This window comes from Lissotriton vulgaris, chromosome 5 (genome assembly GCF_964263255.1).
Source record: "Lissotriton vulgaris chromosome 5, aLisVul1.2, whole genome shotgun sequence".
Lineage (NCBI taxonomy): Eukaryota > Metazoa > Chordata > Amphibia > Caudata > Salamandridae > Lissotriton > Lissotriton vulgaris.
The window spans coordinates 270,851,673-270,879,659 of NC_141693.1; the positions used below are offsets into that span (position 1 = coordinate 270,851,673).

General features: G+C 44.1%; 1 protein-coding gene across 3 annotated transcripts in view; it reads left to right on the top strand.

Moving 5' to 3' along the window:
- The window catches only part of LZIC (leucine zipper and CTNNBIP1 domain containing), a 223,876-nt gene that overhangs the window by 117,676 nt on the left and 78,213 nt on the right, over positions 1-27,987 (top strand). For all 3 annotated transcript variants that reach the window (XR_015295870.1, XM_086921382.1, XM_086921381.1), the window contains exons 3-4: positions 21,353-21,488; positions 24,292-24,390. Coding sequence is in view for 2 of the 3 variants with exons in the window: in XM_086921382.1 (XP_086777508.1) it covers positions 21,353-21,488; positions 24,292-24,390 (235 nt within the window). In the remaining variant the exon portion in view is untranslated. The remainder of the gene's footprint in view (positions 1-21,352; positions 21,489-24,291; positions 24,391-27,987) is intronic.

Here is a 27,987-nt window from a genome sequence, read left to right on the forward strand (position 1 = left end):
GCATAATGAGGGTGACATTGTGCCGTGATTATAGGCCTAGGTCGCTAGTATCCTGGTGGAGACAGCGAGTGATTTGATTTCGGTGTCAGCAGGCATGTGACAGAGTGTGGTCATACTGTTGGTGATGTGGAAAGTGCTTGGAGTCAAGTGGGAAAAGTGGGAAAACGACGCAGTGATACTGGGGAATTCCGAGTGAGAAGAATGCCACAGTGAAAGTTGCTACTAATTTAATTGCAAGGTGCACCATGCTCAGGTGAAAGACGACGCAGTGGGTTGAGTTCTGAGGGAATATCAATAAATTAAAGAAAACAGTGATACTTCTACAGTATTGTTTGAGAACCTTGTGGGCAAGTGAAGAATTGGCGCTGTGAATCGCGGTGAAGAACACATAAATATACAAAATATGCAGGCGACATCGTGATAAGGTAAAAATTGCGGCGCAGTGATGAGAATAGAACAATAGTAAGGGAGGGAAGCTCACCAGGATAATACTGGGCATGCTCATATAAGAGCGCGCTGGCGGTTGGTTATAGTGGGTACTATTATCCAGGGATTAGAATTTTTCTATGGGTAAAAGAATTGTGCATAGTTAGGGCGGGAACCAACCTTTTAATTAATTCGAGCGTCGGTAAAGGAGGGTAGGCTTACCAGAGTATAAATTTAAAGTATCAAGGGTCCAGGGGCGGAGGAGGATCGTTCCGCTTGTACCTGTGTACAAAGCAATGTTTAAATGAAGGAATCTAAGAAAAAATAGTCGGAGGCACATTTCGGTAACTACCGAGTGGGGCTTACCTTGAAAGCCGGATAATGCCGGGAGCGCCGTATCGCGCTGGGGTCCTGGAACCAGGGGGGGAGCCTACCGGTAGAAATGGGAGGGTTATCAGGAAGGGCATTTGGGCAGGGTGATGCACAAGAGTAGCGAGGAGAATATCTGGGGCTTACCGGATCAGTCGGCAATGTTTGACTTCCTGGTTCGTGGAGTCATGTGGGCACATTACTTTTAATGTCCTCAGCCATTGGTTGGAAAGGGCCCATAGGCATAAAAGAAGGACCACGCTGGCGGCCATTCTAGGTGAGGGAAGTTAGATAGGTTGACAAGGTCCCATAGACATAAGTGAAGGACGATGCTAGCAGCCATTTTGGGTGAGGGGAGTGAATTTACAGATAGTTAAAAACATAGAAGGAAGGAATGCAGCGCAGTGACATTTGTGATAAATGTGAAATTTACAAAAACATTATTAACATTAGAGTACATTGATTATGCATAAGAATATCGGCGTAGGCCAGAGTGCTTTCAGTTCATTCACTTAGGTCTTATCAATTGGTGCTTCCAGTTCATTCACTTAAGTTTTTTAAAAGGAGTACATGATCAGATTAGTGTGGTCCAGTCCTCTTGCTGGTTAAGGCCAGAATTCAGGCTATCTGTCCGTATTATCCATTTCAATTCCTCTTTATTGAGAAGGAGACTCAAATCACCTCCTCTTGGTGGTAATGTCACTTGGTTTATAATGGTCCAACGGATATCATTTTCCATGTGCTCTTTGGAGATGAAATGTTCAACCAAGGGAGCATTGGGGGTCTTGCACCGTATTCTGCTCCTGTGCTGAGAAATCCGCAATTTAACCTTTTGCTTGGTTTGACCAACATAAAGGAGGTCGCATGGACAAAAAATCGCATATACAACGTTACAACTATTACAGTTTGTAAAAGTCTTCAAAACATTTTTGGATTCCTTATAAACAAATTCTTTGCTCTCAATAGTGTAATCGCATACCACACATGTTCCACATTTCGCATGGCCCTTAAGTGGTGTAGTAGTCCAATGGTCATTAATAGTTCTTTTAAGTGGGGTAGGGGATGGTAATGCTGCCCTCACTAAATGATCCTTAATATTTTTGTTCTTTCTGAAAGCAAACAATGGGCGTTCCCAGTTTAGTTGGCCTGAATTCAAAATGTGCCAGTTTTGTTTGATGGTTTTTGTAATTTTATTGGACACACTGGAAAATGTTGTGACACACACCAGTTTATTTGTGCTGGGTTTGGGTCTATTTGTCAACAGGGTCTCGCGTGGGCAATACCACGCTCGCTTCATAGAATTTTTTATGAGGCGACGTGGATAGCCTCTTTGTCTCAGTTTGGTGCACATTTCGCATGGCCCCTAAGTGGTGTAGTAGTCCAATGGTCATTAATAGTTCTTTTAAGTGGGGTAGGGGACGGTAATGCTGCCCTCACTAAATGATCCTTAATATTTTTGTTCTTTCTGAAAGCAAACAATGGGCGTTCCCAGTTTAGTTGGAACCAGGGGGGGAGCCTACCGGCCCTAAAAGATAGTTTACCCTATTCACAGTTTCTTCGGTTGCGAAGGAACAATTTCCATAAAGAGGACTATTTCCACGAAGCTGGTCTCCTAGCCACCAAACTGAGACAAAGAGGCTATCCACCAGGGCATCCTCACTTGGAGACGCTATATAGACGATATCTTTATGATATGGGGTAATGACATCAATGCCTTCCCAGCCCTACTACATTGGCTCAACAACAACTGCAGTGGCCTAACATTCACATTGACTCACAGCAAGACCTCTATTCCTTTTTTGGACCTAACTATCCAACATGAGAATGGCTTACTTTAATAATAATAATAATAATACTGGGTTTTATAAAGCGCGAACAGCTACCTCACAAGGAGGTGTCCCGGCGCTAGTAGAACACAAATGACCTAGGCTAAAGAATAGGAGAGCTAGCATGGCTGGGTGAATAGCCAGGTCTTAAGTAATTTCTTGAAGCAGAGTTCAGACGGGGCCTGTTGGATTGTTTGAGGCAGTGAGTTCCACAGAGCGGGGACGTTTGCTGAAAAGGTCCGACCGCTTAGTCGGGCCTTTTTTGCGCGCGGGACGGCCAGCTGGACACGGTCATTGGACCGTAGTGCGCGACTTTGAAGGTATCTTGGGAGGCGATTTTTCAGGTATTGTGGGCAGGAGCCATGCAGAGATCTGAACGCCAGCGTCAGAGCTTTGAATTTAATTCTGTTGGTTACTGGCAGCCAGTGCAGGGTTCGGAGATGCGGAGAGACTGACTGCTTGAACGGGATTCGCAGTAGAAGTCTTGCAGCCGCATTTTGAACTACCTGAAGCTTGTGAGTCAGGTATTTTGGAAGGCCAAGGTATAAACCATTGGCATAGTCCAGCCGGGAGGTGACAGTCGCGTGGACAACCGTTTTTCTACAGCTCATAGGTAGGAGTCTTAGAATTTTTCGGAGGTTTCTCAGCTTACTCAGGCAGCATCCGGCGACTTGTTGGATATGGGATGAGAAGGACATGTTATCATCCCATCTCACACCAAGATTTTTTGCCGAGTGACTGGGTGAAGGGGGCGGGCCCATCTCCGTTGGCCACCAGAATTCTGGGGGGGGGGAGGGACCCTTGCCGAAGAAGATGACTTCGGTTTTATTGGCATTAAGTTTTAATTTATTAGTGTTCATCCAGTGTGCTATATCCTGGAGACAGCCTTTGAAATTAGAGAAAGACTCCTGCGTCATCTCAGAGTAAGGAAATACCAACTGGGTGTCGTCGGCATATGAGATTGCCTTGACGCCCCAGTTGGCAATTAGCGTAAAGAGAGGGGCCAGGTAGATGTTGAACAAAAGGGGGCTGAGGGCCGACCCCTGCGGGACTCCACAGCTGAGGGTTTTAGGTGTAGAAGAAATCGTTCCAAGTGCCACCTTTTGCGTTCTCTGAGATAGATAGGACTTTATCCACCCCAGCGCTCTGTCCTGAATGCCTATCTCAGCCAGCCGGCTGATTAGTCTGGCATGGTCCACCGTGTCGAAGGCGGCCGACAGATCCAGGAGTACCAGCATTGCTGAGTTTCCTGCATCCATCGACCACCTCACAGACTCGGCGACTTCAATGAGCGCTGTCTCTGTGCTAAAGCCGGGGCGGAAGCCAGATTGAGTTTCATGCAAAAAGTTGTTGGTTTCTACAAATTTACTCAGTTGGCGCTGTATAACTTTTTCCAGCATTTTTCCCGGGGCAGCTAGTAGGGATATAGGGCGGAGATTCGTAAGGTCATCTGGGTCCCCATTAGGTTTTTTCTTTAGGGGTAGAAGGGTAGCGTGCTTCCAGATGTCCGGGAATATGCCCGACATGATGGAGGAGTTCCAGATACCTTGAAGCGTGGGGGCGACCGAGTCCGCTATGGCACTCCATAGTTTAGCTGGGCAGGGGTCGTCAGGGGAGCCGGATTTGCAGCGGATGAGTTCCTGCCTTACCTCAATCAGGGGGATGTGCGTGAACTGGGTGAGGATCTCGTCTGGCCCACCATTATTCGCTTGGTCCTGCTTCACAGTTTTTATTATTGGACCAAAGGAGTCATATACTTTCTTAATTTTTTGGTCAAAAAACTCTGAAATTCGCTCGCATAGCGTAGCTGTGGGTACAACCTCTCTTTCAATGCATTTTGGTTTGAAAAAAGATTGTACCACTTTGAAACTTTACACCTCCTTATATCATAAGCCTACTGAGAAAAACACGCTCTTAAGCTACGATAGCTGCCATCCTAGGGCCCTAAAAGATAGTTTACCCTATTCACAGTTTCTTCGGTTGCGAAGGAACAATTTCCATAAAGAGGACTATTTCCACGAAGCTGGTCTCCTAGCCACCAAACTGAGACAAAGAGGCTATCCACGTCGCCTCATAAAAAATTCTATGAAGCGAGCGTGGTATTGCCCACGCGAGACCCTGTTGACAAATAGACCCAAACCCATCACAAATAAACTGGTGTGTGTCACAACATTTTCCAGTGTGTCCAATAAAATTACAAAAACCATCAAACAAAACTGGCACATTTTGAATTCAGGCCAACTAAACTGGGAACGCCCATTGTTTGCTTTCAGAAAGAACAAAAATATTAAGGATCATTTAGTGAGGGCAGCATTACCATCCCCTACCCCACTTAAAAGAACTATTAATGACCATTGGACTACTACACCACTTAAGGGCCATGCGAAATGTGGAACATGTGTGGTATGCGATTACACTATTGAGAGCAAAGAATTTGTTTATAAGGAATCCAAAAATGTTTTGAAGACTTTTACAAACTGTAATAGTTGTAACGTTGTATATGCGATTTTTTGTCCATGCGACCTCCTTTATGTTGGTCAAACCAAGCAAAAGGTTAAATTGCGGATTTCTCAGCACAGGAGCAGAATACGGTGCAAGACCCCCAATGCTCCCTTGGTTGAACATTTCATCTCCAAAGAGCACACGGAAAATGATATCCGTTGGACCATTATAAACCAAGTGACATTACCACCAAGAGGAGGTGATTTGAGTCTCCTTCTCAATAAAGAGGAATTGAAATGGATAATACGGACAGATAGCCTGAATTCTGGCCTTAACCAGCAAGAGGACTGGACCACACTAATCTGATCATGTACTCCTTTTAAAAAACTTAAGTGAATGAACTGGAAGCACCAATTGATTAGACCTAAGTGAATGAACTGAAAGCACTCTGGCCTACGCCGATATTCTTATGCATAATCAATGTACTCTAATGTTAATAATGTTTTTGTAAATTTCACATTTATCACAAATGTCACTGCGCTGCATTCCTTCCTTCTATGTTTTTAACTATCTGTAAATTCACTCCCCTCACCCAAAATGGCTGCTAGCATCGTCCTTCACTTATGTCTATGGGACCTTGTCAACCTATCTAACTTCCCTCACCTAGAATGGCCGCCAGCGTGGTCCTTCTTTTATGCCTATGGGCCCTTTCCAACCAATGGCTGAGGACATTAAAAGTAATGTGCCCACATGACTCCACGAACCAGGAAGTCAAACATTGCCGACTGATCCGGTAAGCCCCAGATATTCTCCTCGCTACTCTTGTGCATCACCCTGCCCAAATGCCCTTCCTGATAACCCTCCCATTTCTACCGGTAGGCTCCCCCCCTGGTTCCAGGACCCCAGCGCGATACGGCGCTCCCGGCATTATCCGGCTTTCAAGGTAAGCCCCACTCGGTAGTTACCGAAATGTGCCTTCGACTATTTTTTCTTAGATTCCTTCATTTAAACATTGCTTTGTACACAGGTACAAGCGGAACGATCCTCCTCCGCCCCTGGACCCTTGATACTTTAAATTTATACTCTGGTAAGCCTACCCTCCTTTACCGACGCTCAAATTAATTAAAAGGTTGGTTCCCGCCCTAACTATGCACAATTCTTTTACCCATAGAAAATTCTAATCCCTGGATAATAGTACCCACTATAACCAACCGCCAGCGCGCTCTTATATGAGCATGCCCAGTATTATCCTGGTGAGCTTCCCTCCCTTACTATTGTTCTATTCTCATCACTGCGCCGCAATTTTTACCTTATCACGATGTCGCCTGCATATTTTGTATATTTATGTGTTCTTCACCGCGACTCACAGCGCCAATTCTTCACTTGCCCACAAGGTTCTCAAACAATACTGTAGAAGTATCACTGTTTTCTTTAATTTATTGATATTCCCTCAGAACTCAACCCACTGCGTCGTCTTTCACCTGAGCATGGTGCACCTTGCAATTAAATTAGTAGCAACTTTCACTGTGGCATTCTTCTCACTCGGAATTCCCCAGTATCACTGCGTCGTTTTCCCACTTTTCCCACTTGACTCCAAGCACTTTCCACATCACCAACAGTATGACCACACTCTGTCACATGCCTGCTGACACCGAAATCAAATCACTCGCTGTCTCCACCAGGATACTAGCGACCTAAGTCTATAATCACGGCACAATGTCACCCTCATTATGCGTGTGAATAAACGTAATGTACCTGTTTTTTCACCCTTTCCTCCCCTTAGGCTAAAGAGGCTAATAACCAAAAAGGCAACCATTGCTTTGTCCTGATGATGGACCCCATTATTTAGCAAGGGGGTCCGAAACGTCGTCGACCTACTGTGTACCATATACGTGTGGAACTCTCAATGTAAAACTATGTAATGGTACCCACAAGTAATTCTCTGTCTAAAATTGGAACTTCACAGAGACTGTTGATTTTGCCTTACAAGCCCTTTTTGTATGTTTTTGTCTATGTATGTTCGTGGCTGGGTACAGGCTTGTGCCCCACGCACGTGATTTGTTGAAGGTGTTATTTTGTTTTGCATTTTTTGACTGAAATATAAACCTTGAAGACCTCTGCCCGGCTGGGTATGTCTTCACCAATATAGTACTGATTGAGTCTATATTCACTTATTCATCTCCCTGCCAGGGACCAATGTTGTGTTTATATGACTAAGCTCCCCGAGGTCCCTCGCTGATACCAATTGGGGTCCCCTTGTTGTTTAAAATAGATATTGTGCGCAATCGCTTGATTGCAAGGGTCTCTTTGTTCCCTTCCACTTCACCTAAGTGGGTCCTCTCCTTCCTGCCCTCCCACCTCCCTGTGGTTCATTTCACTGTTCACCGTACCTTGTTATGTCTAACGACGCCCCCCTTTATTCTTTAGAGTATATTAAAAAAATCTGTGAAGGCCCTTCCCTATTCACTGATTTAGAGGAACCTACAACGGTTGCAAGTACTAATCTCAGTGAGGATTTGGAAAAACAGAAAAAGAAATATGTCCGATTGGAACTCATGACTATTATGCTGACAGACTATTTAAGGTCCAATACAATTCCGCTAGGACTTCAGGTTAGAAACATACCAGGGGTGTTCACTGACAACCCTAAGTATATTCAAGGTTTTAGCAATATAGGGACTACTTGTTCCCGACATTGGCTAGTCCTAGGGATTGAAACCGCCTCCGAGGAACTTAAAAAACTAGATGAGATAATCAAAGACTTAGAGAAGCAAATATCTGACAAAAACACCAATACTGAAGCTAAAAAACTCCTTGAAAAAATTGATAAAACGGTACAGGAGTTCCATAGAATAGAACAAAATAAAAAAGCCAACAAAGTGAAAAAGGATATTAAATCCTTCACCTCTGAACGGGCATACCCCTACCTTCAGAAGGATTTTTATACTAATCGGAACCTCAATCAAACCCAGTTCACACCCAGACCTTGGGGTCGCTATAATAGAAGAAATACAGTTGTTGGGTTCACAGACTCTTCAGCCGATTCTTCAGATAACTCAGACGGCGGGGAAGGCCCGAGTGGCGGCCCGCAAAGACATCAAAATCATTTTTTAGCCAGAGGCCAGCAAGAACCCCCGAAGAGAGGCCGTGTGAAACAACCGGCACGATGGCAGAACCCTCCGGGAGAACGACAGACCCGGAACAGATTTTACCAATGGTGAAAGAGGTTGTAAATACAGAACTTACTATTCCTCTGTTTAACCTGTCAAGCCATATATTATCTTCTCATGAAATCTCTGTCCTTAGTAAGGGCTTATCCTTTGTCCCTACCATCTACCCTAATTTTCTTGATCTACAGTCTGAACTCATGTCATTCTTTCGGAAAATTAGGCTGCGTGCATATTTTGAGCTCAACCCATCCGACCCAAAACCAGTCTCTACACCCTTTAGACCACCGTCCAAATTCTCCCCCATGGCGGGTATGATTCCCAAGGAAATCTTAACATTTGAGAAGGTGATTCTCAAAGAAACTACCGAGCTTGCAAAATCTCACATCTTCGTACAATATAATATCTCTGCAGATGAGAAATTAGCTATCTCTACTCTCAAGAATAATCTCAATCTTATCATTAAGCCAGCTGATAAAGGCGGTGGGATTGTATTGCAAGACATTGATAACTATAAAAGTGAGTTATTCCGTCAAGTATCCAATACAGATCACTACTGTAGACTTTCTACAAATCCCACCAAAGAAATCCAAGTCCAAATTAGAACTATTACTAATGAGGCTCTGGATAATGGATACTTGAGTAAACACGAATATGACTTTCTGAATACTCCAAATCCCAGAACACCAGTAATTTACACTTTACCCAAAGTGCACAAAAACCCTGACCAACCCCCAGGCCGCCCCATTGTATCGGGGTGTGGCTCTGTTCTGGAACCTTTGGGCCATTATGTGAATTTCTTTCTGAAGGACTTTGTCCCGACAACCCGTTGCTATATAAAAGACAGTACCCACATGATCAACCTTGTTGAAAACTTTCCATTTAACCCTAATACTGAGACCCTCTGCACCCTTGATGTGGAATCATTATATACAAACATTCCCCAGAGGGAATCATTGTTTGTAATGGAAACCATTCTTAATCAAAGAACTCGTCCTCATAGGGTCCCCACACTTTTCATAATTCAGCTCCTTGAAATCTGCCTTACACAAAACTTCTTTGTATATGATAACCAGTACTTCCAGCAGATTCGCGGAACCTCCATGGGAGCAATTTTTGCCCCAACATTGGCTATCCTCTACATGGACTGGTTGGAGTGCAACACGATTCTGGTTGATAGCAACCCATTCCACCAGGGCATCCTCACTTGGAGACGCTATATAGACGATATCTTTATGATATGGGGTAATGACATCAATGCCTTCCCAGCCCTACTACATTGGCTCAACAACAACTGCAGTGGCCTAACATTCACATTGACTCACAGCAAGACCTCTATTCCTTTTTTGGACCTAACTATCCAACATGAGAATGGCTTACTTTACACCTCCTTATATCATAAGCCTACTGAGAAAAACACGCTCTTAAGCTACGATAGCTGCCATCCTAGGGCCCTAAAAGATAGTTTACCCTATTCACAGTTTCTTCGGTTGCGAAGGAACAATTTCCATAAAGAGGACTATTTCCACGAAGCTGGTCTCCTAGCCACCAAACTGAGACAAAGAGGCTATCCACGTCGCCTCATAAAAAATTCTATGAAGCGAGCGTGGTATTGCCCACGCGAGACCCTGTTGACAAATAGACCCAAACCCAGCACAAATAAACTGGTGTGTGTCACAACATTTTCCAGTGTGTCCAATAAAATTACAAAAACCATCAAACAAAACTGGCACATTTTGAATTCAGGCCAACTAAACTGGGAACGCCCATTGTTTGCTTTCAGAAAAAACAAAAATATTAAGGATCATTTAGTGAGGGCAGCATTACCGTCCCCTACCCCACTTAAAAGAACTATTAATGACCATTGGACTACTACACCACTTAGGGGCCATGCGAAATGTGGAACATGTGTGGTATGCGATTACACTATTGAGAGCAAAGAATTTGTTTATAAGGAATCCAAAAATGTTTTGAAGACTTTTACAAACTGTAATAGTTGTAACGTTGTATATGCGATTTTTTGTCCATGCGACCTCCTTTATGTTGGTCAAACCAAGCAAAAGGTTAAATTGCGGATTTCTCAGCACAGGAGCAGAATACGGTGCAAGACCCCCAATGCTCCCTTGGTTGAACATTTCATCTCCAAAGAGCACACGGAAAATGATATCCGTTGGACCATTATAAACCAAGTGACATTACCACCAAGAGGAGGTGATTTGAGTCTCCTTCTCAATAAAGAGGAATTGAAATGGATAATACGGACAGATAGCCTGAATTCTGGCCTTAACCAGCAAGAGGACTGGACCACACTAATCTGATCATGTACTCCTTTTAAAAAACTTAAGTGAATGAACTGGAAGCACCAATTGATAAGACCTAAGTGAATGAACTGAAAGCACTCTGGCCTACGCCGATATTCTTATGCATAATCAATGTACTCTAATGTAAATAATGTTTTTGTAAATTTCACATTTATCACAAATGTCACTGCGCTGCATTCCTTCCTTCTATGTTTTTAACTATCTGTAAATTCACTCCCCTCACCCAAAATGGCTGCTAGCATCGTCCTTCACTTATGTCTATGGGACCTTGTCAACCTATCTAACTTCCCTCACCTAGAATGGCCGCCAGCGTGGTTCTTCTTTTATGCCTATGGGCCCTTTCCAACAATTGGCTGAGGACATTAAAAGTAATGTGCCCACATGACTCCACGAACCAGGAAGTCAAACATTGCCGACTGATCCGGTAAGCCCCAGATATTCTCCTCGCTACTCTTGTGCATCACCCTGCCCAAATGCCCTTCCTGATAACCCTCCCATTTCTACCGGTAGGCTCCCCCCCTGGTTCCAGGACCCCAGCGCGATACGGCGCTCCCGGCATTATCCGGCTTTCAAGGTAAGCCCCACTCGGTAGTTACCGAAATGTGCCTCCGACTATTTTTTCTTAGATTCCTTCATTTAAACATTGCTTTGTACACAGGTACAAGCGGAACGATCCTCCTCCGTCCCTGGACCCTTGATACTTTAAATTTATACTCTGGTAAGCCTACCCTCCTTTACCGACGCTCGAATTAATTAAAAGGTTGGTTCCCGCCCTAACTATGCACAATTCTTTTACCCATAGAAAAATTCTAATCCCTGGATAATAGTACCCACTATAACCAACCGCCAGCGCGCTCTTATATGAGCATGCCTAGTATTATCCTGGTGAGCTTCCCTCCCTTACTATTGTTCTATTCTCATCACTGCGCCGCAATTTTTACCTTATCACGATGTCGCCTGCATATTTTGTATATTTATGTGTTCTTCACCGCGACTCACAGCGCCAATTCTTCACTTGCCCACAAGGTTCTCAAACAATACTGTAGAAGTATCACTGTTTTCTTTAATTTATTGATATTCCCTCAGAACTCAACCCACTGCGTCGTCTTTCACCTGAGCATGGTGCACCTTGCAATTAAATTAGTAGCAACTTTCACTGTGGCATTCTTCTCACTCGGAATTCCCCAGTATCACTGCGTCGTTTTCCCACTTTTCCCACTTGACTCCAAGCACTTTCCACATCACCAACAGTATGACCACACTCTGTCACATGCCTGCTGACACCGAAATCAAATCACTCGCTGTCTCCACCAGGATACTAGCGACCTAGGTCTATAATCACGGCACAATGTCACCCTCATTATGCGTGTGAATAAACGTAATGTACCTGTTTTTTCACCCTTTCCTCCCCTTAGGCTAAAGAGGCTAATAACCAAAAAGGCAACCATTGCTTTGTCCTGATGATGGACCCCATTATTTAGCAAGGGGGTCCGAAACGTCGTCGGCCTACTGTGTACCATATACGTGTGGAACTCTCAATGTAAAACTATGTAATGGTACCCACAAGTAATTCTCTGTCTAAAATTGGAACTTCACAGAGACTGCTGATTTTGCCTTACAAGCCCTTTTTGTATGTTTTTGTCTATGTATGTTCGTGGCTGGGTACAGGCTTGTGCCCCACGCACGTGATTTGTTGAAGGTGTTATTTTGTTTTGCATTTTTTGACTGAAATATAAACCTTGAAGACCTCTGCCCGGCTGGGTATGTCTTCACCAATATAGTACTGATTGAGTCTATATTCACTTATTCATCTCCCTGCCAGGGACCAATCTTCAGACCAAGGCATAGGATTGGGCGTGTCTTTGCAGAGTAGTGCCAGCAAAGGTTTGGCCAATAGGGAGAAATTCGGTATCCATTGTCTACAGTACGATGTAATGCCCAAGAAAGCCCGAACTTCTCTCTGTGTCCTTGGGGCACTCAATCTTGCGATTGCCTGTATTCTTTCTGGGGTCAGTCTCCTTCCCTCCTTCGATAAGATGTGACCTAGGTAGGTCACTTCTTGTCGGCAAAATTGTAATTTTGGAAGGGAGACTTTATGCTTCATGTCACATAAATGACGCAACAATGACAGTGTGGCTTGCTTGCAAATTTCTTCAGTATCTGCAGCGATCAGTAGATCGTCTACATACTGAATCAGAGTTGCACCATCAGATAGAACAATCGTATCAAGTTGTGTTTTCAGAGCCTGACTGAATATAGATGGACTTTCACAGTAGCCCTGAGGAGCGCGTTTGAAGCGGAAGCTTCGTCCTCCTAAATTGAAGCCAAAAATGTCTCTGCTCTCCTCGGCGATCGGGATGCTGAAGAAGGCGTTCTTCAGGTCAATCACCGAAAACCAAGTGGCTGAAGCTGGAACCATTGTCAATAAGGCAGTAATGTCGGGGACGACTAGAAACTGCGGTACAACGATCTTATTTACTTCTCTAAGATCAATCACGAATCTGTATACAGGAGGCTGTGAAGGATCAGTACGCTATAAGACAGGCAAAATAGGACTGTTACAAATGTTGCCTGTTGTTTCCTCAATGACATCTTTCTCAATCAAATCGTAAATGATCGCTAACAACGCCTTTTCACATTCGCTAGAGATCTTGTATTGGGGAATACGTGGCAACCTAACATTGGCTTTCAACGTTATGACATACGGTGCTATCTCCAAACAACCTACATCATTAGAACCAGTAGCCCAAAGTATATCCGGGAGGGATGACAATTCATTCGGAATATCTTCCTTTGACAAATACATTGGGGAAATCACTTTCTTACCAAGGGTAAGTTGTACTCCCGAAGGAGAACAGTACAAAGTCGCATATAATCTCTTTAACAAATCCAAACCTAACAAATTTTCGCCACAACCTGTTGTAAGGATGAGGGGTGCTTCTAATTCGCATGGGCCAACAGAAAGAGGCATAGGACTAGAAATCGGGTTTCTAACAGGGGCGCCAGAGAAACCTACTGAAATATTCATTTCGCCAGACAAAGGTGCGCCAGGAAGTTTTGAGTGCATAATAGAACTTTTCGTAGCACCAGTATCCAGCAGAAATGGCTCTGACACTCCTGACGTAATCACCTCGACATAAGGTCCATTCTGATCTACTGGAACTGAAACAACCCCCTCTCTTTGTCCATGGCTGTCCTAGCAATTATTACCCTCATTCTCGTTTTCTGCGTAATAGTCATCAGCATAGTACTGAGCTGACCTAGAAGATGCATTATTCTGTTGATCAAAGCTATTCATGGAATTCTGAGGCGGGAAGGAAGTGTTATTCTGGGGGAAATTTCCACGACCCCTACCCCTAGGAGCCTGTTGAACACCTCTACCTCGTGCACCAGAAGCTCCAGAGGCACCATTCAGACGTTGTGCGAGAGCTGGACAATTATTCTTGAAATGACCCTCTTCTTTGCAATAGGCACACTAATTCGGGCCGTATGGTAAACGCTGATGGGAAAACTCGTTCCCTTGCGCGTTTCTCGAATACTGCTGTGGTCGTTGATAATTGGGCTGACTAGGTGTGCGAGGCGGATAGGCTTGCTGGAGAAGAGCTTTGGTCTTTAAATCTTTAGTCTTTTTGTCTGCCTTATCTAGCTCGTCCTTGCGTCTATTTTCGTAGTACTGGGCTGTGGCTAAAATCTGTGCTGACGTGGAAACAGCCCAAGCACTCTCTGAATCTTTGATAGGCACTTTAAGAACACCATCAGGATAACCATCATTTTCTTTGAGCAGGATGGCACTCTTAGAGTAAGCTTTGCATTTCCCTTAGAAAGGAATAGTCCATGGCATATTTTTGTAACCACAAAAGATTATAAGAAGCTCTGCCTCTGTGTCTATACACATTATGTTCTAGACATTTCAGCATGCATTAATTTTCTATTCTTTACAAAACAGATAAATAAGTGCCTATCTTAGTATCTGTTATACTATTCCTACTGCCTATTCCAGCTTTGACAATAAGTTCTGTTTTGCCCACCTTACCTTGAAATCTGTGATAAATGGATGTGCCCCTAAGGAAAAGACATATATAAAAAAAAAATGTTTTAGTCCCAAATCAGAACAAACTGGTAACTCTGTGAGAAAAGTGGTCTTCAATGGAGTCTTTTTTTGATCTCAAAAAGTCTCACAAATGTAAAGCATATAAAAATCGTGTATATATATATAATTAAATGTTTTCTTGTGACTTTTTGTAAAGTATTTGATAGTAAAAATAGATTTTAAAATTTGTAAAAATGTATAAATTGTAATGATGTATAAAAATCTATAAATTGTAATTAATGTGTATATATGTGTTATTTGTAGCCCTGAAGAAGTCCTTTTGGACGAAACGCGTAGGCACTGGCTACAACATTGCTTTTATGAAGATAGAATCCATGCCTTTTTTGAACAGAATAAAGACCTGACTACTCAACCATTGAAGATTCTTGACTTACTTGGATTGAATGAATGAAATGTTGCAATTATATGGTGTTTATCCATAAAGAATATTGTTGTTTCCTTGGCTATTACACCATACAGAAATAGATAATTTCTATACTTTTGTAGAGTGCTGGACATTGTGTTAAATTGTGTTTGTTTGAGATTTTTTAGTCTCAGGGAGACCTAGGGGTCTGGATCTCCTGTCCTTAGCACCTAAAAATTGCAGATATTAATGTGACACTAGTGGATAGGTGCAATATCGTATAGCCTCAAACCCCTGTGGTCGGTGTGTATTGTACTCTCTGAATCTTTCAATTTATTACACAGTTCGGGAAGCAAATTATGTACGAATTTGTCTACGAACAATCTATGGCCACCCTCGGTAGCCATATCCTGACCACTATGATCGACGAAAGTCTCTTCAAATCTCGTGAAAAAGTCAGACACATTCTCATCTTTCTTCTGCTTGCACGCAGATAACTTATCCCAATTGACACGCAATTCAGGCATTAAGGTCTTCATGTACGTGATAATTCTACCAGGAAGTTCAGCTATTAAAGGCTCAGGTTTAGAACCACCAATTTGTCTAGCATCCGTAGCAGTAATGTTAGCCCAAGAGTCACCTAGTTCTTGATCATGATCTGTATGGCGGATCTTACTCCATAAAGGCTGTGGAACGACGTTCCCAAACAGCATGTCTACATCTGCTAAATTCATTATACATGAGCTGGCAGTCTGTGATAACTCCTTATAATACCCTGCGGGATTTTTACGTGGATCGGGTAATGTCTGCTTGAGTGCTAACACTTCAGATCTTTTCCAGGGGACATGTACCCATACACGCTGGAAATGCGGTGGAACAGGTGGATGCGCATTCGCATCACCTTCCCTCCAAACTGGAGGAACCTCTCTCATGGGGTACTGTCGTGCCTTTTTCCTACCTGACAAATCATCCTCATACAGTGATCTAGACACATTTCCCTTGCTCCTATAAGATAACAACAAATTTATTGCTTTTTCAACATTGGCACCTACAATCATGCCTTCATAGACTTTGAAACGCATACGAAATAATTCCTTCATTTTGCGTTTGGGATCATTTGTTTCCAAATCTTCGCAAAGATAACAGACTGAACATCGTATTTAACCGTTTCAGTAACCCATTTGCGTGCTAACTCATTCAGCACTACTCTTTCCTCATAATCGGGCAGTTGTCTACGCAACTGTCTACGTCCTGTTTTGGGGGTCGTTTTAGGCGACCCAAAGAAAGGTGAGAACAGACCAGTGACAGTACTTGCCACTCTCTGTCGAACAGAAGGAGAAGTTTGCGGAGAGGCAGATGTGCCAGAAAAGACAGACTGATGTAAAGAGGAAGTCGAGGCAATAGCAGAGGAGGTCGAGTCAGTGGTAGAAGTAGTATCAGGATAAATAGTTGGAGCAGTAGGCAATGTTGTAGGAACAGAAGAGGTAGTAAGTGGCAAAGGCGGCGGCCCTTGAGAAGGCTGCGCAGGAGAAGTAGGAACCAGCCGAAGAGGAGCTGGTGCTTGTGCGAGAGCTGCATTTCGTGCGCCAGGGCGCGGTATAACAATACGCTTCGGGGGTCCAACAATACTCAATGTATATGGGGGTGGTGAATTCAACAAATGGGACATTAATGGGTCTTTGTCAGATGCTCCCTTCGAATCTTGTCCTCCATGGGGCAACATTGGGTAGCATTTATCTGCTGCTAGTTTCTTGCTTCTGAGCATTTGTTCACTTTCCTGTTCTTCCTCATTATCCCTGTATGCGATGGCGGCTTGCACCATCGACATACCTCTTTTATTCTTCTTAGCTAATTTTATTTCTTTCTGTTTGGCTTCTTTGCGCCATAAGCGAAAAGAGTCAAACATCGCCGGCCGGGCTTTCTTCTTAAACAGTTTGACCTCGAGGTTATCTAAAATTTCTGAGTCAAAACTACCATATTGGGGCCATTTTAAAACACCATCCTTGCGGGTGTATTTTATCCATACCTCATTATATGTGATAGGGCCTACTCCGTGCTTGATATATAACTCATATGTTGGAGTTCCAATCGGAGGAACCGGACACGAATCCTCTAATCGGGAGTCCTTACTACAACCAAGACAAAACAAGTTTCCAAGTCTGCTAAGACCAGGCATCTTTGCTCACTAGTCTAGCTTCAAACTTCAAGGGATTATCTAACTAAGATTTGTTCGTGAATACACGAATCCCTCGGTTTTGGCGCTTGCAAGTTCCAAACAAGGTGTACCTCAAGGATACCAAAGACTAAGAACAAACTAAGGACTAGGAGACGCTCCACTTATACTTAACTGAAGTATTGAAGATCGATGACGTCACTAGAAGACTCGTCTATCGTTTCGCTCTACCAAGGATCACTGGGTCCAAAACAGGGCGATAGTCAGGGCAGCAGTCCTTCGTAGCCGTCGGGACGCGGGGAACCTCGCAGCAAAGATCTTCGGAACCACGTCGACATACAGGGGTCGCTGAAGTGGCTGGCCGTCCTCTGGAATTTTCACACGAAGCTCCTCACGAACATCTGGCTAGGACCGTCACCGCTTGATACCGCCCCGAGTTGGGCGCCAACTGAGGTGCCGGGTTTTTAGGAACCCGGTGGTGCCAGGGGATAACACCCGAAGACCTCTGAGTTCTCCCTGTTCCGGACCACAGAAACCAAGAGTCTTCTAGGTGAAGTCAGAGATCGAGTTTTATTGGCTGCAACCAAGTAACATGTGTCCTAGAAGTACGACAGCACGGGCCGTAAGTTCTCAGGAGACTGTTCGTTTTTACAGAACCAGCCTTCTCCTTTTATACAAATTATTCCACTTCAGGCAAGAATTCTTGAGTTTATGATATGGTCATAGACATATTTACACAATAAAGCAAAAGAGCGAAGTCATGACGGTCAACCCATATTTTAGATGTCCAGTTTGTGATAGATGACCCAGCCCGGAATTACAATCAGATATCGATGAAACCCCAATAGAACAGGGCACCTCCTTGTCATAAAACTGGCCATAAACAAGGAACATGGACAGGTGTATGTGTGTAGAAAACATGGTCTGTAGGTGGTGAATGGTTTATGGCATGTTGTGCTTTGATGATATCTTACTCGGCCACTGGGCGAGGAGCTGCCCAAACAGGTTTGGCTGGACGCGGTGGAGTCAGTTCGGCCAGGTCATGGGGAAGTCAGCTAAGGTGGACGTGTCCTTTCAGATCAAGCTCGACCTTAATCAATTGACTTATATGAGGGCAAGGCATAAGATGGATGCCATTCACAAAATGGAGTCCAAGGGTTTGGAACGGAAACCATGATTTAAGGGTGTTAGCATCGCTCAATCATGACGCAAATGCACAGGGATAATGTCCTAATCATTACCGGTCTGCTGATACCAAATTCGTCATGGTACAATGATATTTTGTGACACGAGTGTTGGACCTCGGTACCATATCACAGCAAGGTCCGGAATTTCAGAACAACAGGTATCCATTGTTCCTGAACCCCAACGTACACCGTAATGAACAAATGTTGCTGCCCCGCTTGATCCGAACGAGACATAGAAGGGATGGTTACGTGACTCCAGGAGGCCCCCTCGCTATTCTGGGAGTCAGTTAGTTTTCCACCGGTGCATCCACCACCGCCGTCACCGTTCGGTTGGACCGGTATCGGTTGGTTTGGGGTTTGGCAGGGCATTCGCGGACGTAATGCCCTTTCTTGCCGCAATACAAGCATAGCCCTTGCTTGCATCTCGACTCCTTCTCGGTGGCCGTTAGGCTGGCTCTTATGGCTCCAATGTCCATTTGTTCGGTCTTTGCAGGTAGGCTAGGTTCTTGGCCTCCCACCGCCCCATAGGGGGTCACAGGTTTTCTTTTCCTCTTATGGTCGCCTTTCCTCTCGCTCAGCCTATGATCCAGCCGCAACACCAAATTGATTAGACCCTCACATGTTTTGGGTTGGGGATCTATCTGTGCCACCACGTCCTTGAGCTCCTCGCTCAGACCTTGATGGAACAGCGCAGTTTGTTTAGAGAGAGGCCACTTGGTTTCGGCCACTAACCGCCTAAAATAGTTCAGGTACTGCAACAAGTCACCACTGCCTTGTTTTAACTCTAACATTTCACGATCTGCGGTATATGAATCCGCCCTCCTGTCAAAGACCTTCAGGAATTCCTCGCGGAAAGCACCCCAATCGCACAGGAGTGGGTCGTCTCTGCCCACTAGCGGAACCGCCCATTGCGCAGCGTTGCCTGCCAGGTAGGAAATAAGGAAGGCCACCCTGGCTTGACTGGTAGGAAACGCCTTAGGCTTGCAGGACAAATGCAACGCTATCTGCGTGAGGAAAACATGTACTGTATCTGGATCACCACTGTACCTCTCCGGTGTGGCCAGAGGGATAGAGACCGGCATTTCCACCACCACCGCAGTGGACGATGTCGTGGCGGTAGGACCTGGAGCGAAGGGGTCCGCCTGAGAAGCGTCCATCCGGGCCTTGACGTCCCCTGTCTCCTGTCTAGAGGTGGCAAGTTCCACTTGCACCGCGGCTAGAACGGCCCACACGTCGTCTATTGTTGCCATTGCTGTACCCCCCGACCAGGGGATAGTTATGGTTGTAAAGGTCGGATATTTTGTAACGCCCTGATGTTCCCGGGATCGGGGACAGCCCGAAAAATACTTTTGACAACAGACAACCATTGAAAGCTTTACCGATTTAATGTTCAAAGGTAAAGAACAATGCTTATTATAGTTACACACAATATAGTTAGTATCAAAGAGTGTCAACGATACCCAATCACAGCTCCAAGATGGTCTCACCGTCCTTCGCATGAACACCAGTCCCAGTGTTCTCCCAACGAAGGACACTGTGCTAAGTAGCGGCCGACAAAGCTGTTCGACAGCTGTGATGGGTTCGAAATGCTGAGCCCAGGTCCTCATCTTCGGAACGGCTTGGATGAAATTACCCAACGAGGGAAATGCCCAGCCGGGCCTTCTACCTTTCGTTTGAGTAATGGCAGGGAACAGCCGCTCGACTGTACCACTTCGAGAGCCCTATCCTACTGTTTCTCAGGAAGCCCAAACAGTACAGCTCAGGCAGAGAGCAGCCCCTCGATCTTGCCTGACTTTGGAACAAGGGGTGTTCGTTCCGATGCACTGAGACGCGGAAAACACCTCCGTGGTGTGCGTCTCAGAGACGAGGATGTTAAGTCTCTCCGGTAGGAGCAGGGAACGCCCGTTCCAGCACCCGGGTAATGAGAGAGTTAAGCACAGCCGTGCTTCTCCGGCTTCTGTATCTCAGAGGTGGCAACCACCTCCGGGGTGTGCGTCAAGGATACAGTCACTAAGCCGATATCAAGATAAACCAGAGAGCGTCCGCTCAAACTGGTTTCGGCGTCCTATGGTCAATACCTGCTTGGACACTAGGGAGGGAAATCCTACGACGCCAACAACATTACGAATATCCGACGCAGCGTCCTCGCGTCTGCTGGCTTATGTAGGCGTGTTCGTTCCGCTCTGCCTCCCGCTATGCATGCTGGTAATCGTAGTTCCTGCGGCTCCGCCCGTGCCTCGGGGTAGTTCGTGGGTCGGGGCGATCGTGACAGAAACACAGACATGAACTCTAAGACAATGAAATGCTATCATAGAGTGACTGGAATTGGAACACAGAAACTAGGAGACCTGGAAGATGGGAAAGGGATACATGAAAACTAGTACAGGGAACGATGCAAACAAACACTAGCAGACACATACTGAGACAATGGGTGAAGGGACTTGAACACTCTGCAAAGGTACATCTGTACAGGGAAAATGAGAAATGGACATGAAAATCAAGGCAGAGACATGGTCACCCACATTAGGGTGTGTCCTGCAAACTGCACAGCCCAGTCAACCGTCAGTGCAAGAGGTCAATGCATTGGCGGAAGTTGCACATTGCAGCTTTTAATTTACCTTCCTTAGCAAAGAGTAGGTACATATCTACATTGAGTCAAACAAAACTGGTAAAAGTTATTTTAAAATATTTACATTTTTCATAGGTCAGTCGACAACAATATCTATAACGTAAGCAATGTGGTACACTTAATGTCATACTATGTTGGATATTTATATAGGACAAATCACTTGATCTATTTAACTGGTCAATGGTATTAATATTATGCCTTTTTCCAGCAATCTATTTTTTTGGTAAACCGAGTTATGCAAAAGAGAGGTCTAAAAGAGCAAAAAAAATTACTGGATGGCATTCCATATCTGCTTCTGAACTTCCTCGGACCCATGATCTTGGTAGTGAAATGCTGCTATGTTTCTCCCTTCTTTCAGAGATGACCTGGATGCTGAGGAATATGAGGAAACAAAAAAAGAGACCCTAGAGCAACTGAGCGAGTTTAATGACTCATTGAAGAAGATAATGTCTGGAAACATGACGCTGGTGGATGACCTGAGTGGGATGCAACTGGTGAGCACTGTTTAGTGCTGTGCTTTCAAACATTAATCTGAACTCTTAGGTGCAAAGCAATCCCCAACAGTGTATGGTTTGAACAATGGAATATATAGTTACAAATATTTCACCTTACAGATTATACAGGGCTTAGTGGTCCCTTTTGTGAATTTGGATGTATTGGTTAGTTTTTCGACTAAATATGTTTCTTCACAAGATAATAAATGCATGGTGGCGTTGTTCTGTGGGCTGGCCAGGTGGATGCCACAGTTACAACCATCAGACCACAGGAATAAAGAACAACTTACAGTCTAGGATAGTTAGTGACCTGGGCTGGGCTGGGTTCATAGGAATGTGGTTGTCCCTTAAGGTGTGCAGGATGTCCTATTAGAGGACACATCTTCCTGACAGTTTAGACCTCTGTAACACCACAGTGGAGTGAGGGGAGAAAACCACCACCATGGTTGACGTTGAGCTGATGTGACACAGATAAGTATTGGGCCTCAGGAAAAAAGAGCACAAAATATTAGCACTAGGGCCTCTGGCTGCATAGCAGCACCTTTTGATTATATTTATAACCACATCCAGTCAATCCTAGAGGTGGATCCAAGTTGCCAATTCACATAATTATTTCCTTCATTTACATGACGTCAGGAGAGCAGTTGCTCTAATCCAAAACAAGCATTTGCAATGCAATTGGTCTCGCGTTAGTAAAATGCACAGCTATTGGCTTTGTAAATGCAAAAGTAATACGGTGGCGAAACAACTTTTATTTTATTTATTTACTTTTGTACCAATGGCGGCACGCCGCACAGTGACCCACCATTATTACAAAAGTCAATAAATAACAAATAGATAAAGTACATTTTATAACAATAGTTTGCTCTCCGTATTGCTTTTCCATTTGCAAAGCCAATTGGTCAGCATTTAACTGATGTGAGACCTATTGCATTGCAAATGCTTATACTGAAAACAATGCATGCTCGGGAGGCTGCACACAGGCAGTGCGCTGAGTGGGAGAAGTGGAGCTGTGGGATGGAGAAGGGGGCGTGAGGGAAACCGAATAGGAGAAGGCCACAAAAGTCGGGCGAGGGGAGAAAATAAGCAAAAAAATAAATTACTAGAAAAATACTTTCTCTGGTGGCCACGAGTGCTGTCTCCTGCCCGGTGCTGATATCAGTTGAAACCTTCATGTTGACCATAAAGTGTGCGAGTAAGAAACGAACAAAAATAGTCGGTGCCGCCATTATAGCTCAAACTCTTGCAAATGTGAGACCTATTGTTGTGAGCGGCGCTGAAAAAATAAAGGCGTTGCTCGCCAAACTATGTTATGCTTTTTGTAAGCAGCGCAGTATGCTACCTGTGCCGTGCTGCTTATTAAAAGCATAAAATATTGAAAAAATGAGTTTGTCGAGCCGCACCTTTCGCTGAAATGGGGCGGGGCTTGCGAATGACCAACCGAGTTTTTCGAGTGGTGCCAAATAAAAGAAAGGTGTAGCTCCTCAAACTCTAGTTTTTTAAATATGTTATGCATTTAGTAAGCAATGCAGCATGCCTTTTGTGCTGCAATGCTTATTAAAAGCATAAAATATTTGAAAAAATTGTTTGCCGCGCCTCTCGCTGGAGTGGGACCATACTTACGGAGAATAAAAGAAAGGCAAAAGGAACACTTTTGCTGCCTAAATAAAAACATACAATGGGTCAAAGATAGAGATGGGTGAACTGCGCACAAATCAAAAGTCGCACACCTGCCATTGCTAAAGTCCAAGCATGCTTCATTTAAAAAATAATAATAATAATTTACGTTGCAGGAGAGAAATCCGGCCTGAAGCAACAGGCAGGCAAAAGGCTTGTAAGAAAATAGTGCTGGAAGACTGTAAATAAAGCATACAGAGTAACCACACATGTAAAAGGGCTAGTCCTTCTGGGAGACTAATAAGCCTATCAACAAATCAAAAGCCAACATTTACAAAGGAAATTGACAGCAGCCAATTAAAAAGATGGGCAGAGAGTGTGCGGAGCTTCAAGTCCATACCTGAATACTGTATGTCTCGAAGTGACAGCGTAAGCACTGCCTAGGTGTGACCTAAAACAAATGTGCTTCTGCTGAATGATTTTGTTTGAGTGAGCTATGGATGAACGAAGGAGGATTCTGTGCTAAGTTCATAGAGAGATTGTAATAATTGAGCTGAGAACATGATGAATGAATCAAGAGCGTTAACTCGTTGAGGGATTTAGTAAATATGAGACTTTGAAAGTAATTATTCCTAGCATTCATAGATGGAGGAGAACAAGCTTACAGTACCCTGCAATCCTATGAAATTATTTTTAAGCACTGAGTGCTCGGCACACTCCAAGACTTGTCGAAAAGGAGTTAGGAGTATCCAGAAATGCAGATGACAAACTGACAGTATTGTCAAAGGTATAGAATGCTCACATAATATCAAGAGTTGATAGACGACGAGCCACAGACATTAGGAGCTAAAATATTATGAGTTAAACGTACAAAACGTGTGCACACACACACACGCAGGGCATCGAAAGACTGCCTTAAGAATTATCTTAAAGAGTCTAGAGCTGCTTAACGCAGATGTACTAGTCAGGAGCTGGTAAACAAGTACATCATTATACAGTGGGATATTAGAAAATGAGCGCGGAGCCTCAATTGTTCCTTCTGATCTATTGACATATAAGTGACAGAAGGTATAAAAGAGATCATTTGCCAGCTCTGTGAGTGGTTAGAGCTTGACAGGAGTTCAGAGTATATGTCAGCGAGTGTCTGCAGATCTGCTACATTAACTCTCTGATTTTCTGTTTTCAGGCAATTCAAGCAGCAATCAGTCAGGCCTTTAAGACCCCTGAGGTTATACGAATGTTTGCAAAGAAACAGCCAGGGCAGTTGCGCACACGGCTGGCTGAGGTGAGTAGTTGCTGCTTCTTTTTCTGAAGGCTGACGTTGCTTTTTCTTCAAGAGAAAAAGTAGAAAGTGATGGGTGTAATGCTTGAATTATTATCAGCCATGTCTGGTAGTTACTGTGGGTAGTGTTCCAACCTGTTGTTTTTCCTCACTATAAAGCTACACACATTGGGACTACTCATATTCAAATCAGCTACTCCCTCCTGAATTGTTAAGCCATGTTCCTTCTATACAGAAGCAATCCCAGATACGTTTTGGCCTAATTGGGCATCTTTAGTAAGGTGCAGCTTCATTCCTATAGCTTGGCGTGATTAGCATGAGCTCAGAGCCCAAATCCTTTCTCAGTTTTTTGCAGCACTGAATGTCAGACATGAAAAGAGCTTAGTACATAAGATGTAGTACGTAAGATGTTGAGGTAAATTTCAAATCAGCCAAAATTGTAAACAGTAGGTGTAGAGAAATCTTTTCCTCAAGCGGCTTCTTCTCACTGCCTGCATTTTGAGGCCTTACTTGCAAGATGACTTTTGTGGCTTGATTGTGGCCCTGATCTGCGGCACCTCAGCAATTCTTGTGTTCAGTGGTGTCTGCAACCATTAGTAGTGTGAGCCATTATGAGCCGCACCACATTTTACTGTGAGCGCCCCATGGTAAGTTAGCTTAAGCTAATATCCTTCAGCTTTTAGCAGCACTGCCACCATCTAAACAATAATTATTGTTTATATTTCCTTTTTGCCCCACATTGTCATATGTTGTGATTACTTTGTCTGATAACTAAATTGCTCTTTTACTTGTTTTCTTTAAAAAAAATTGTTAAAAACACAATTTCAAATAATAATAAATGAATAATACTTTTTTTAATATATTTTATTGTTATTAATTTAGTACACTGTAGTTCCTGTTACCATCTTTATTGTTGTTGTATCTGCCATTCTGCAGAGTAAGAGTTGCCTCGGAATTTTTTAATATTTGAAATATTGTTGCCCTGTCCTAGGTACTACTACCAGTTACAGGAGGTCCCCTTTCTTATAAACATCTCAAATCCTATTCCTCCTCATCCCAAGTGTCCACCATGCAATCATATTCCTATTATAAAACATCCTATTTTACTATCACTACTAACTAAACTAAAATATAGTTAAAAATCTAACCAACTTTAGTTGACATTATTCTCCCACTTAATATTTATTGTTTCAGCTAACTGTGAACACTATCCAACACACACTAACAACGGGGTACTACCCTTCCTTTATCCTCCCTTAACACATATGTAAGCACACACTCAAAAAGGGAGAGGAAAGTCAAATAAACCTTGGTCCTCTATGGAAAACCCTCAGTGGTTTTAAAATTGCTCTCACCCACTAGATAGTGGCATGCTTTATCATAGGGCGTGCTACAACACTCTGGCTCAGACCAATGCTATGAGCAGCCAAATATGGCCCCTCAAAATGGGGATCCTCCAAACACATTAAACCTTAAAACTACCTAGGAGAGTACCCCCTTGTTATATCTGGGCCTCTCGTGGGAGGGTTAAAAAAAAGCCAGTTGGGGTATACCTACACAGTTAGTGCCCTATACCTCTAAATACCATATTCATCCACATGTTATGGCCTTACAACTCCCCTAAGGGTCGACAGCCTTTTTCAGGATGAAGATCCATGTACTTACCCTCTTACTACCCCCTTGCCTGCCCAAAGCTATGTGGAGTTAGGGGATCCATCACCGGCCCTACTTGCCAATTATGGGGACACACTCAGGAACGAATGTATGATGTTACTACGCGATCATGTTGATCGCGGTATGTTACAACACAAGTTTTACAACGCAAGTCGTTTCAACGACTTGTGCTCGAGGGCGCTGGACTTAGGGATAGTATGATTTACTATTCCAACACCAGTCTACGTACAGTAGGGAAGGTGTTGGAATAGTAAACCATACCTTTCCTTAGCTTACAGTGCCATCCAGCGCAAGTCATTGAAACGACTTTCGTTGTAAAGCCCGCGTTGTAAACCTACCGCAGTGAAACGCCCGCGTTGTAAAGGTCATCTCCCCTCAGGAACTACCTTCAAAGCAAAAATCTTAAAATCATTTCCATACCACTTGAGAGTAGGCTGCTGGTGGTAGCCATATTACAATTCATACAAGTAATGCACTGATCCACTGATTTATCTGACACACCCATTGTGTGCAATAACAAAGTGGAGGACACACACACCCACCTACCTATACCACCTCCATAAAACCCATCTCTAGGCTCCTTACCCAAGTTTTACTAATTTCCTTCTAAAACCGTGGTAGGAGTGGGAGTGTCTCATTGTAGTCACACACTGCATCGGTACAATATAGATCATCGATATATTTGGCCCTTTTTGGTATAAACAAATGCTCACTTCCCTGTTTCTAGAGCAAATGGTGCTAGACCCTTCCTTTATTTGTGTAACGTCCTTTATTTGTGTAACATCTCTGTATAATCAGTGTCTTACTACACCATCACACGGTACCATGGTGGTTGATTTCATGAATAGTCTGGGGTCCAAATGAGAAAAAAATGAGGTATACTAGGGAGGCACCGGGCACATGAATTCAACCACCATGGTACTTGGTGATACCGTGGTAAGACACTGATTATCAAATCAACATTAACTAGGTTTTGGATATATGTGAGGTCCTAGAGTTGATGCAAAGTAAATAAACGTTACACAGAGATGTTACACAAATAAAGGAAGGGTCTAGCACCAATTGCTCTAGAGATAGGGAAGTAATGAAATGAAATGAAATGAAAGAAGAGACTTGCTAAAGCGCACTGCGGCCAAGCGGCTTCCTGGCGCTGAGAACTGGGGCCTGACTCTACAGAGAATCCGATGGGGCTAGCAAGGGAAAGCCTGGGCGAACAGAAACGTTTTCAGGGCTTTACGGAAAGAAGTATAAATAGGAATAGAGCGAATAAAGAGAGGGAGACTATTCCAGAACTGGGGGGCAAGAACCGAAAAACGGGTGCCCCCTGTTCTGGATTTACGGAAGCGGGGAACTTGGAGAAGAGAAAGAGAAGAAGAGCGGAGAGTGCGAGCCGGAGTATAGGGAGTGATCAAGGAAACAATAAAGAGGGGAGCGGAGTGGGTGTAGGCCCGAAAGGCCAGGCAGGCCAATTTAAAGAAGGATCTGAAGTGAACAGGGAGCCAATGGAGGGACTTGAGTACAGGCGTGATGTGGGAAAATTTGGGAAGGCGAAGAATGAGACGGGCTGCCTGATTTTGGATGGCCTGTAGACGTCGAGTTTCGGAAGCAGGTATGCCGACGTAGAGGCCGTTCCCATAGTCAAGGCGAGAGGTGGTAAGGGCCATGACTATGGATTTAAGGGCATCCGTGGAAAAATACCGGGAAACTTTCCGGATGAGACGGAGGGATAAGAAGCAAGAGGATACGGCGGAGCTAACTTGGGCATGCATGGTGAGGTCGTGACTGACCTTGATGCCCAAGGTTCGGACAGAGGAAACCGGTGAGGGAGGGGAACCGAAGAAAGTAGTGTGCTGTGACTGTCCATCATGCTATGCCTGATCTGGTCTCCCATCGGGCGGCCCATCTGCGAATATAATGGGCGAGACC